The sequence below is a fragment of the Strongylocentrotus purpuratus genome, unplaced genomic scaffold (genome assembly GCF_000002235.5).
Source record: "Strongylocentrotus purpuratus isolate Spur 01 unplaced genomic scaffold, Spur_5.0 spur5_scaffold_2, whole genome shotgun sequence".
Classification (NCBI taxonomy): Eukaryota; Metazoa; Echinodermata; class Echinoidea; order Camarodonta; family Strongylocentrotidae; genus Strongylocentrotus; species Strongylocentrotus purpuratus.
Window position 1 is genome coordinate 29,579,165 of NW_022145605.1, and position 13,746 is coordinate 29,592,910.

General features: G+C 33.5%; 1 protein-coding gene across 1 annotated transcript; it reads left to right on the plus strand.

The window, feature by feature from the left end:
• Positions 1-11,146: 11,146 nt before the first annotated feature.
• LOC105444235 lies at positions 11,147-13,130 on the plus strand. The gene is made up of 4 exons (XM_011678197.2): positions 11,147-11,213; positions 11,800-11,857; positions 12,445-12,678; positions 12,941-13,130. Exons 1-4 carry the CDS (start codon positions 11,202-11,204, stop codon positions 13,009-13,011), a joined length of 375 nt encoding a protein of 124 aa, XP_011676499.1. The 5' UTR covers positions 11,147-11,201; the 3' UTR covers positions 13,012-13,130.
• The last annotated feature ends 616 nt before the right edge of the window (positions 13,131-13,746 follow it).

A 13,746-nucleotide genomic window follows, 5' to 3' on the forward strand; every position in this document is an offset into this window, starting at 1 on the left:
CCTTTGAAGAAGATTAGAGATCATTCTTCTGCACCTAGTAGTTATATGAATTTTAATTTATTGTTATTCATTTTTATTTAATTTTACGTATTTATAATTAAACAATAATGTAGGCCTATTAATTCCGCCATTTTGAGGTGATTAGATGCCTACATAATGTACTGCCCTCGGGACTGCCCTCATCAAAATAGATATTAAAGTTTCATAATAGTGTGATTAATTCAATTCAAGCTAAGCCTTCATCATCCGTGATTGGTAAATCAACATCTGTGTTGCTATAGCCTTCTTTGTTTACTCTTTAGCTTGTAAATAGACTGCATTATACTTATACATTCTATTATCAATTGTTACTATCTACATTGTATGTATATATTGTATTTACCAGTTGGTTACATTGTTCACGTTAGTACTTTCATCCCCTATATACCTATTATCGTTTGTACCTATGTGTCATTATCTATGTATAATGTATAAGAATTGTATGCATTGCTTTTTATACTTTAATGTTTGTTTGTACTCCCGTACCCCGAGAGGGGGTCAAAGAGTCAATAAAATTCTAAATTCTTAATTCTAATGTAATATAAAACAAAGTGATAAACAGCTCCTAGCAAACTAAAATGATAAACTTATTCTTCCTTATCTTACATTTATAATAGGCATCTATGGTGGTATTTAAAACTTGAATTTACTTACATCAATATTATTTTTTTTTGTGTCGATTATTTAGTATTTAGTATCATTTCATTTTCTCAGACCCAAATTAGGATTTTCGAATTAATCGTTCTATGGTTCACCAATCTTTGATATTTATTTGGTATCTATTTATGATCTAATACTTTAATACTAATCGTAATCTATTACAGTTAATTTCAAATTCTGTTCTGGTTAATTTACAATCTGTGTTGACTTTAGTTTGTTCTTCATACAAATTAGAGTTGCGTACTTACAATATGCTTTATACAGGCTAGTGTCCTGTTCTCAATAGGTACTATTTGTATTATAAGTTGATGGCAGATATTATTGTTTTTTATTTTGATGAACATACTAATTTTGTTCTTTCTTGATTTGGTTTGATTTTAATAACTTGTTAATAACAGCAAACTTGTAAACTAAAGCCTATGATTGATATGAGGGCATACTATTTCTTTGAAATAAAATTCTAACCAAACGAAAGAATTGTCGTGAATAAATACTTTTTGATCGTCAAGACTTTAGTTGTGCTACGACCAGGCCAATATGGCAGAATGATTTGAAAGAGAGGATTGAAGCATGCAATGAGATGGGACAAAACTAGAGAAAAGACAATGAAGCGATAGGAGAGGGTCGTTAAAGAAAAAAGGAAGAGGAGACAGGTAGGAAGAGAAGGGGAGATGGTATGGACAATAGAGAGAGAGAGAGGGGGAGGGTGAGAGCGAGATAGAAAGAGAGAGAACAGGAGAGAGGGGAGAGCTAGAGAAAGAAAGAGAGACAGAGCGAGTGTGAGAGAGATAGAGAGAGAGAGAGAGAGAGAGAGTGTGTGTGTGTGAGAGAGAGAGAGAGAGAGAGAGAAGAGGTGGTATCATGAAAGAGAGAGAAATGATGAGGATGCGCTCCGACGCTCTGGCGACAATTGTAAATCATTATTTGTTATCCTTGTGCTGCATGTTTCTGTTTTTGATGTCCGATAAAAACATGAGTACAACAAAACTGCACTGACTTTTTTCTTCAAAGATAGGGTCACTTATGGCTAGGGTTGCTATTGGGTTAAGGGTTAGGGTTAAAGTTAGGGTAAGGTGTAGTGTTTAGTATAACGTTGTATTTATGATGAGGTCAGTGTTACGCGGATCATCTGTCGTTCAACCAGAAACAGAGAGAGAGAGAGAGAGACAAAAAGAGACAGACAGACAGACAGACATAGAGAGTGGGGAGAGACAAACGTACAGAGGGAGATAAATAGAGAAAGAGTGGGTGGGAGAGAGAGAGATAGAGAGAGAGAGAGAGAGAGGGGGGGGGGGGGGGGAGAGATCAATATATATCTAAGAAGAGAGGCAAGCAATAATAAAACAATATTATACAGATGTTGTATGTTATCTGAGGATGTTTCAATGTATGCAGAAATCGAATGTTACGTTTGTATTATAAATTTTTAAATGGGAACGAATCAGTTTTAATTATAAGTTGAAGAATAGAGAAGGCAGGGATGGCAGTTTTCAGGCAAAAGCCTGAATTCAGGCCCTGGTGATTTATGATCAGGCCATAGTTCGGGTGTTTTTTAGGGGTACAAAATAGCTCATTGTATGTTTTTCAGGCCTTCTGATCAATTCTAACTGGCATCCCTGTAAAGGCATAACTAAGCACAACGATGATGATTAGACAATCCTTTAAGAAAAAAGAGGAAATTTCCAGAAAGTTTGACTTGATGTTAAACCTAATTTTGAAGTCAATTTTCTTTATTTAAATTCATATTTTTATACTCCCGGGTGGAAAGCAAAACGATAATTATTGCAATAAATTTAGTATTAAAACATGAAAGTAATAATAACGATTTTGGTCTTGGAAATGTTACGCTGTTTTCAATGTATTGATTGATTTATTCATTTTATTTTTCTTGGATAAAGTCTTTTTTAATTATTATTTTAATAAATTCATTACAAAAAACACACTCAGATTGTATCAAGTGGCATAAACATGATAACAAGAAACTCATAACATTTGCGACATGTATACACGACTGATACTTTGCTGTGCACCCCGTGAAAAAATCGAGATAAATGTCCATTCTCGAATGACGCCCACCATGAGTACAACGTCAATTCTTGCCCCCAAAAGGGTCAGTTTTGTTTGTTTTTAATTAGGGGGAGGAGAATTTTGAGGCAATTGATCTAACGTACAGTATGAGAAGTGAAGAAAAACGGGGAAACATAACATATAAAAGTCTTCCTTAAGCCTGCCTTGTCGAAAGTGCATCTGATATCGGCAATGAAAAAAAATGAATCTACATTATTTAATTTTCAGAAATTTGTAAAATGATAGGGCTTACATAAACAACATCTTAATCTTAATTTGAAAGAACATGTTACGAAATTGAAGGTCCATTCGTGAACTCGAATGCCCGAGTTCAATTTTCGACAATTACCGTCGAATTTGAACGAATATTGGCACACGCACAAGACAGAATGAATTTGGATGGAAAAAGAGTTAAAATCCCATGCTCGAAACTCTATATTGAATGACTGAAGTATAGTTTGAATAACAGTCTCCACCAAAAATGACGTCTACGCTTAATTGAACGAACCTTTGAGCGACCATTTGTTACAAAATATCGTAAATAAATTTATTAACACGTGACAGTAAATCGAAATATGGCGGACGATGTTGATAATAAACAAACTTGGAAAATCACCAAACGGAATAGTTGTCATTTGTTTTGGCACGATTGATGTTATAATCACCTGTAAAGTAAAAACACTGCCAAGCTGTCAAAGGGATCATTGGTTGGCAAAACAAATGCACTCACGGAAACCGGAACCGTTGCTGCTGGAATTAAAGTATAAGATAATAATCCATTTACAGTTTATTTTATGAATAACATGAACAAGATAATTTTACATACTTGAATCTTTAATTCCTCTTTTTTGAATTATTTGTAATTCCTTTTTCTTTTATCCCACTTATTTCATCAGATTCAGCTGTGGGTAGAGCTTTACAAGTTTCACATGATACCCCAAAACCCAAAATGTTCTGGTTTGCACATTATGTTTACTATTTTACCCCCGAAAATAAATAATTTGTCATAATAAATGCTTCAAAAAGAGTTTAAAGTTTTATTCTCAAATATCATCATTAAATAAACCATGTATTTTTATCCTTTAAACTACCACATATTCACTGTTAATTTCCCTGCTTGATTGTACAACTGAGTGCCCCCCCCCCCCCCCGCCAAGGCTTTGCTGCTCATTATGATAATTCTCAAAATCATCATTTATGAACTGTTATTATTATTATTTGTTTCATTTTTAGTATTATTGTTAATATTATTATTATGATTATTATTATTATTATAATTATTAGTATCATCAATATCATGTTCATTTAGGTTGATATCTTTTCCTTAAAAAAACGTTGGTCGCTATGTACAACAGTTAATTACATGTACTCAATATCATTTCACCTTCAATGATAGCTATTACGTATAACTGATCAGACATTGTCATAATAACAGTGTTGGCGAAATCGGTGAAGCAATGACCGTGCCAGACAAGGGATTCTTGTGTTTGTAGAACATCCTTAATTATTCGTTATGAATTTCAATAGCTGGATATGGTTATTATTTTGTATATCCTTCAGCTGTCATTGCTTCGTGATTAATCGGTGGTTTGAATTGTGAAATGACAGTTTAGCTATTTACTAATGAAATACAAAATGACAGATTAAATTAGTTGATAATGAAATAGGAGATTACAGTTTAATTATCCAAAGGTAAATTGTTTTCATACAAAAAGTTTGTCTCAATTTGCATGAATTGACCCGCCCTCATCACAAATTTAATTTTTTTAGATCCTATAAAAGGAGGTTAAATGATTTGTTTAATCATTCACTCATCATTCTTCGATACTTCACTAGATTCAAAGCATTCGATTCAACGAACCTTCTAACATGGCTTCAGTAGTAAGTACACATTTCGGTTACAGACCTAACGTATCTCATTTCTGATATTAGCTTCATTATCAATATCAAACTAGTATATCTCAATTCGAGAAGGGCATTTTACTTAAGAGATGGGATGTGACATAGTAATAAAACAATTTGTTATGTTTAGTTTTGTTACAATGGTGTCATGGTATAGTTCATTGATGCTGATGAGGTTTCCTTGTGTAAACGGAGGTGTAAATTATATATACAGTCTGTCGGCAAACTTCAAAATTGTTTTGGAGGTTCTGATGTTTTCCTACTTTGCCTATTTGCACAGATAAAATCTTCATGCAAGCAATACATTCTCTGTGGATTACATTGAACTTTTTTGTTTAATTCTATACCGCTTTGTTGCAGTGATAAATACTCCCAGAATGTTTCAGAGACCAATCATTGATTTTAACGCGGCTCTTTCTTTATTTCCAGGTAAAAACCCTGTCCCTTTGCCTGTGCCTCATTGCAATTGTTACACTTGAAATTAAAGGTAAGAACGCATCTTTATTATTTATATTTTATCATGTTTTGTTATGAGTTTAGAACGAAGATGACATATAATACCACTTGTGTCTCTTCGGGTACATACGTCATTCATGGGGAACTGTGCAATGCATTTCACATGGAAATAATATATATCAATATAATGAATATCATGTTTATGATGGAATATGCAATAATTTTCAATAGTTATTAAAGATTCTGTCTTATATTAAATATATCAGGGGACATTAAGTTTATTTGTAAAGCCTGTAACTAACTATGCAATCATTTGTTTGTGATATGAAGTCAAACGAATACATTTGTATTGTTATTCATGTTAATGATATTTTTCATAACGGATTTCATTATTACGGCGATTCCAATATTATAAACATGATTGAGGGATGATTTCGCAGGGATACTATGTGTTTTGTGACTATCCGTTTCATCTAAATTGAAAATTCTGTCGTTGTACGTGCATTAAAAATATAGAAACCTATTGATTCAAAAGAGGTTGCATTGGAAAACAGGCAAAATTCTGTTTTGCTTAAAATGTCATTGTAATCGCTAAATTCACATTACTTTCTCCTAATTACGGCTCAAACCACCGATCGCACTTTGATTGATGAGATGATTTTGCAAGAAATTTATATTATTTGTAACTGTGATTTCATCTAAATTGAATATTCCTTCGTTGTACGTGGATTCATAAAAAGATATATTGATTCAAAAGAGGGAGTATTGGAGAACAAGTTATAAACAAAATCTCATTGTGTTCTCTAAAATCGCATTACTTTCTCCTAATTATAGCCCAAACGACCGATCGCACTTCGGAGTTTCAAGCCCTCTGTGATAGATACAGAACAGTGATGAACGACTGTGAAGAAAAACTTCCCGGGCTAGTGACTGCTGATGAGCAGGCTTTGTTGAAGTCAGCCGATAATAATCAGGTGTGTTTGGAAGAGGAAGGTGAAACGAACTTTGCCGATGCTTGTGAGATCTTGGAGAGCGTTTGCATCCGAGTTGTCTCGTGTCCTGCTTCAGGTAAGGAATATCACTGAAGTAACTATTTTTTGGGGGAGGGGGGGGGGGTGGGAGTGGTATACTTTCTTTATGAATTCGATTCATCTAGGAGCAATAATTGTCGCAGGGGAAAAATGTCGAAAACTTTTTGCTCCTATGTTACTTCATCAAACTATCTGCCGGATTGATTGTATTCATCGTACATGTTGTGAGTCCTAGATAGATTACAGTATCTCATAATTTATGTGTTTTCTCATCTCATACAGCTCGTTTTAGACGTTCTTCCTCTGTCTCTGCCTCTGCTGAATCATCTGTTGAGTCTAGTGAAACAGACTAAGAAAGCCATCGCCAAATATCGTCTTTGAAGAAGATTAGAGATCATTCTTCTGCACCTAGTAGTTATATGAAGTTTAATTTATTGTTATTCATTTTTATTTAATTTTACGTATTTATGATTAAACAATAATGTAGGCCTATTAATTCCGCCATTTTGAGATGATTAGATGCCTATATAATGTAATGCCCTCGGGACTGCCCTCATCAAAATAGATATTAAAGTTTCATAATAGTGTTTTTAATTTAATTCAAGCTAAGCCTTCATCATCCGTGATTGGTATATTAACATCTGTGTTGCTATAGCCTTCTTTCTTTACTCTTTAGCTTGTAAATAGACTGCATTATACTTATACATTCTATTATCAATTGTTACTATCTACATTGTATGTATATATTGTATTTACTAGTTGGTTACATTGTTCACGTTAGTACTTTCATCCCCTATATACCTATTATCGTTTGTACCTATGTGTCATTATCTATGTATAATGTTTAAGAATTGTATGCATTGCTTTTTATACTTCAATGTTTGTTTGTACTCCCATACCCCGAGAGGGGGTCAAAGAGTCAATACAATTCTAAATTCTTAATTCTAATGTAATATAAAACAAAGTGATAAACAGCTCCTAGCAAACTAAAATGATAAACTTATTCTTCCTTATCTTACATTTATAATAGGCATCTATGATGGTATTTAAAACTTGAATTTACTTACATCAATATTATTTTTTTTTTGTGTAAATTATTTAGTATTTAGGATCATTTCATTTTCTCAGACCCAAATTAGGTTTTTCGAATTAATCGTTCTATAGTTCACCAATCTTTGATATATATCTGGTACCTATTTATGATCTAATACTTTAATACTAATCGTAATCTATTACAGTTAATTTCAAATTCTTTTCTGGCTAATTTACAATCTGTGTTGACTTTAGTTTGTTCTCTATACAAATTAGATTTGCGTACTTACAACATGCTTTATACAGAGTAGTGTCCTGTTCTGAATAGATACTTTTTTTTATTATAAGTTGATTGCAGATATTATTGTTTTTTATTTTGATGAACATACTAATTTTGTTCTTTCTTGATTTGGTTTGATTTTAATAACTTGTTAATAACAGCAAACTGGTAAACTAAAGTCTTTGACTAATATGAGGGCATACTTATTCTTGTTAAATAAAATTCTAACCAAAGGAAAGAACTGTCGTGAATATATACTTTTTGATCGTCAAGACTTTAGTTGTGCTACGATCGGGCCGATATGGCAGAATGATTTGGAAGAGAGGATTGAAGCATGCAATGAGATGGGACAAAACTAGAGAAAAGACAACGAAGCGATAGGAGAGGGTCGTTAAAGAAAAAAAGGAAGAGGAGACAGGTAGGAGGAGAAGGGGAGATGGTATGGACAATAGAGAGAGAGAGGGGGAGGGTGAGAGCGAGATAGAAAGAGAGAGAACATGAGAGAGGGAGAGCTAGAGAAAGAAAGAGAGACAGAGCGAGTGTGAGAGAGATAGAGAGAGAGAGAGAGAGTGTGTGTGTGTGTGTGAGAGAGAGAGAGAGAGAGAGAGAGAGAGAAGAGGTGGTATCATGAAAGAGAGAGAAATGATGAGGATGCGCTCCGACGCTCTGGCGACAATTGTAAATCATTATTTGTTATCTTTGTGCTGCATGTTTCTGTTTTTGATGTCCAATAAAAACATGAGTACAACAAAACTGCCCTGACTTTTTTCTTCAAAGATAGGGTCACTTATGACTAGGGTTGCTATTGGGTTTAGGGTTAGGGTTAAGGTTAGGGTAAGGGTTAGTGTTTGGTACAACGTTGTATTTATGATGAGGTCAGTGTTACGCGGATCATCTGTCGTTCAACCAGATACAAAGAGAGAGAGAGAGAGAGACAAAAAGAGACAGAGAGACAGACATGCAGAGGGAGATAAAAAAGAGAAAGAGTGGGTGGGAGAGAGAGAGATAGAGCGAGAGAGAGAGAGAGATCTAAGAAGAGAGGCAAGCTATAATAAAACAATATTATACAGATATTGTATGTTAACTGAGGATGTGACAATGTATGCAGAAATCGAATGTTACATTGTACATTTGTATTATAAATTTTTACATGGGAATGAATCAGTTTTAATTATAAGTTGAAGAATAGAGAAGGCAGGGATGGCAGTTTTCAGGCAAAAGCCTAATTTCAGGCCCTGGTGATTTATTTTCAGGCCATAGTATTTTGTTGGGGGTACAAAATAGCTCATTGTATGTTTTTCAGGCCTTCTGATCAATTCTAACTGGCATCCCTGAGGAGGCATAACTAAGCACAACGATGATGATTAGAAGATCCTTTAAAAAAAAGAGAGGAAATTTTCAGAAAGTTTGACTTGATGTTAAACCTAATTTTGAAGTCAATTTTCTTTATTAAATTCATATTTGTATACTCCCGGGTGGAAAGCAAAACGATAATTATTGAAATAAATTGAGTATTAAAACATGAAAGTAATAATAACGATTTTGGTCTTGGAAATGTTATGCTGTATTTATGTATTGATTGATCTATTCATTTTATTTCTCTTGGATAAAGTCTTTTTTTCATTACTTTCATTTCTTCAGTTCATTACAAAAAACACACTCAGATTTTATCAGTGGCATAAACATGGTATCAAGAAACTCATAAAATTTGCTACATGTATACACGACTGATACTTTGCCGTGCACCCCGTGAAAATATCGAGATAAATGTCCATCCTCGATTTGACGCCCACCATGAGCACAACGTCAATTCTTGCCCGAAAAAGAGTTAGTTTTGTTTGTTTTTAATTAGGGGGAAGAGAATTTTGAGGCAATTGATCTAACGTACAGTATGAGAAGTGAAGAAAAACGGGGAAACATAACATATAAAAGTCTTCCTTAAGCCTGCCTTGTCGAAAGTGCATCTGATATCGACAATGTAACAAAATGAATCTACATTATTTAATTTTCAGAAATTTGAAAAATGATAGGGCCTACATAAACAACATCTTAATCTTACTTTGAATGAACATGTTACGAAATTGACTGCCCATTCGTGAGCTCGAATGCCCGAGTTCACCTTTCGACAATTACCGTCGAATTTGAACGAATATTGGCACACACACTAGACAGAATGAATTTGGATGAAAAAAGAGGTAAAATCCCATGCTTGAAACTCTATATTGAATGACTGAAGTATAGTTTGAATAAAAGTCTTCACCAAAAATGACGTCTACGCTTAATTGAACGAACCTTTGAGCGAACATTTGTTTAAAAATATCGTAAATAGATTTAATTACACGTGACAGTTAATCGAAATATGGCGGACGATGTTGATAATAAACAAACTTGGAAAATCACCAAACGAGTTAGTTGTCGTTTGTTTTGGCACAGTGGATGTTATAAACACCTGTAAAGTAAAAACACTGCCAAGCTGTCAAAGGGATCATTGGTTGGCAGAACAATTGTAATTATGGAAACCAGAACCGTTGTCGCTGGAATTATAGTCAAAGACAATAATATATTTATTCACAGTTTATTATATTAATAACATGAACAAGATGCTTTTACCTTAACATACTTTTCAATTTCCTGTTTTTATAATAATTTCTATTTCCTTTTCTTGAAATCCCACTTATTTCCTTAGTTACAGCTGAGGGTACAGACTTACAGGTTTAACAGTAAACCCAAACCCCAAATGTTCTTACAATATGTACTATTTTACTCCCGACAATAACCAATTCATGATGATGATAAATGCTTCCAAACAAAATAGTAGTTTTATTCTTAATTAATATCATTAAATAAACAACTTATTTGTATCCTTTAAACTGTCATTGGAATAATCACAAAAAAATCACTCTTAATTCCCCTGCTGGACTGTTGTCCCGATTGCATTTCATCAACGTAGTACGACCGACTGTCCACCCACCCCCCCCCCCCAATTACACCATATATTATCTTCATAATAAATATTTTAATTATCATTGTTATTACTGTTGATATTATTATTAACATTTTAGTAATATTGTTAATATTATTTTATCGATATCATTATTTTTTTACTATAATCATCATATTACTATTTTTATTTCCATTTATTTTATTATCAATATCATCATATGTTTCATTTAGTTGGATATTTTTTCCTTACAAAAACGTTGGTTGATATGAACAACAATTAATTACATGTATTCAATATCATTTCAGCTTCAATGGTAGCTATTACGTATAACTGATCAGACAATGTTATAATATAACAGTGTTGACGAAATCGGTGAAGCAATTACCGTGCCAATCTAGGGATTCTTGTGTTTGTAGAACATCCTTAATTATTCGTTATGAATTTCAATAGGTGGATATGGTTATTATTTTGTATATCCTTCAGCTGTCATTGCTTCGTGATTAATCGGTGGTTTGAATTGTGGAATGACAGTTTAACTCTTGACTAATGAAAACAAAATGACAGTTTAAATTAGTTGATAATAAAAATATGAAATGACAGTTTAATTGACCAATTATACATTATTTTCATGGAAAAGTTTGTCTCAATTTGCATGAATTGACCCGCACTCATCACAATATTTATTGTTTAGATCCTATAAAAGGAGGCGAAATGATTTGTTTCATCATTCACTCATCATTCTTCGATACTTCACTAGATTCAAAGCATTCGAGTCAACGAACCTTCTAACATGGCTTCAGTAGTAAGTACAATTTTCGGTTTTTACAGACCTAACGTATCTCGTTTCTGATATTAGCTTCATTATCAATATCAAACTAGTATATCTCAATTCGGGAAGGGCATTTTACTTAAGAGATGGCATGTGATATAGTAATACAAAAATTTGTTATGTTTTGTGTTGTTACAATGGTGTCATGGTATAGTTCATTCACCTATACTCTCAATCCTAGGGTTAAGGGTTCGAATCCCAGCCAGATACTTACGTCCTCTGGTAAGAAATTAATCCATACCAGCAGTTGCTGGGGTAATAATGATTGCAGGCACATCAAGAAGAACAGCATTGATGTTGATGAGGTTTCTTTGTGTGAACGGAGGTGTAAATTATATATACAATCTGTCGGCAAACTTCGAAATTGTTTTGGAGGTTCTGATGTTTTCTTATTTTGCCTATTTGCACGGATGAAATCTTCATGCAAGCAATACATTCTCTGTGGATTACATTGCACTTTTTTGTTTAATTCTATACCGCTTTGTTGCAGTAATAAATACTCCCGGAATGTATCCGAGACAAATCATTGATTTTGACGCGGCTCTTTCTTTATTTCCAGGTAAAAACTCTGTCCCTTTGCCTGTGCCTCATTGCATTTGTTACACTGGAAATCAAAGGTAGGAACGCTTATTATTAAAATGTTATCATGATTTATTATGAGTTTAGAACGAAGATGAAATAAATAATACCACTTCGGCCTCTTTGCGTACAAACGTCATTCATAGGAAAGTGTGAAATGTATTCTACATGGAAATAATACATTTCAATATAAAAAATATTTTTTTGAGGATGGAGTGCACTAATTTTCTATGGTTATGACAGAAGTCATATTTCATCAAATATTCCGTCTCACAGTAAATATGTAAGGTGACACCAAGTTACTTTTGATATGAATTCAAACGATTAAATTGGTATTGCTATTCATGTTAATGATTAACGATTTTTTGTTTGTTTGGGGGGGGGGGTTGTGCGATTCAAATGTTATTTCCATGAATTGACATGATTGAGGGATGATTTGCAAACATTTCATATAATTTGTGACTGTATATTTCATCTCAATTGAATGTTCAGTCGTTGTACGTGGATATAAAACAAAAATTTATTCAAAAGAGGTAGTATTGGAGAACAGGTTATAAACATAAAGTTATTTTGCTTAAAGTGTCATTGCGATTGCTAAATTCACATTACTTTCTCCTAATTTTAGCCCAAACCACCGATCGCACTTCGGAGTTTCAAGCCCTCTGTGATAGATACAGAACAGTGATGAACGACTGTGAAGAAAGACTTCCCGGGCTAGTGACTGCTGATGAGCAGGCTTTGCTGAAGTCAGCCGATAATAATCAGGTGTGTTTGGAAGAGGAAGGTGAAACGAACTTTGCCGATGCTTGTAAGATCTTGGAGAGCGTTTGCATCCGAGTTGTCTCGTGTCCCGCTTCAGGTAAGGAACATCGCCGAAGTAGCCTTTTTGTTGTTGTTGTTGTTGTTGTTTTTTTTTTTTTTTTGGGGGGGGATGCTATATTTTATTTAGACATTCGGTTCATCTAGGAGCCATTATTGTTGCAGGGGCTAAATGTCGTATTAAAACCTTTTGCTCAGATGTCACTTTATCAAACGATCTGCCGGATTGATATTATAATGAGTTGTTAATAGATTACGGTATATTCAAGGAAATAATTGATGTGTTTTCTCATCCTATACAGCTCGTTTTAGGCGTTCCTCCTCCGTCTCTGCCTCTGCTGAATCATCCGTTGAGTCTAGTGAAACAGACTAAGAAGGCCATCTCCATGACATGTCAAAGGTCGTTACCTTGAATATTGTCTTGAAAGGAGATCAAAGAGTCTTGTTCTGTCATCTGCTAGTTATATGAATTTGTATTTATGTAAATCTAATTTTATTTATTTATAATAATAATAATCTTTTAAAGTCCACACCAAATTTTATTAAGTTAAACTGAAAATGAAAATTCTTTTTGCCCAATTAATCATGAGTCCGGCAGCCATTGAGCAGCATAATAAATTCAATTTTGTTTGCAATCTCAATATGATTAAATACTGACATAATACTGCCCTAATCAAAATATATATTAGAGATTCACAATTTATGTGATTCATTCAATTTAAGACAAGTAAATTCAAATCTTTGTTGCTATGTCATTTACAACAAAGTGACATCAGCTTCAAGCAGTCTAAACTGATAACTTATTCTTTCTAATCTTACATTAAAAGCAGGCATCCAGGGTAGCACTACCAAAGAACATTAGTTAGTATCTTAATTAAAAATCAACGTAATTCATTTTTAGACTATGCAGTATTAAGGGTTATTTCATTTTCTCAGTCCCAAATGACGATTTTCGAATTATCGTTCTATAAAGGTTGACCAATCTTCGATATATATCTGGTATCTTTTTATCTTTCAATAATTATCGTAACCTAGGCCAGATAATATCAAATTCTTTTTTGGCTAATTTCCAATCTTTGTTCAATCTGATGTTCAGCATTTTGTTTTG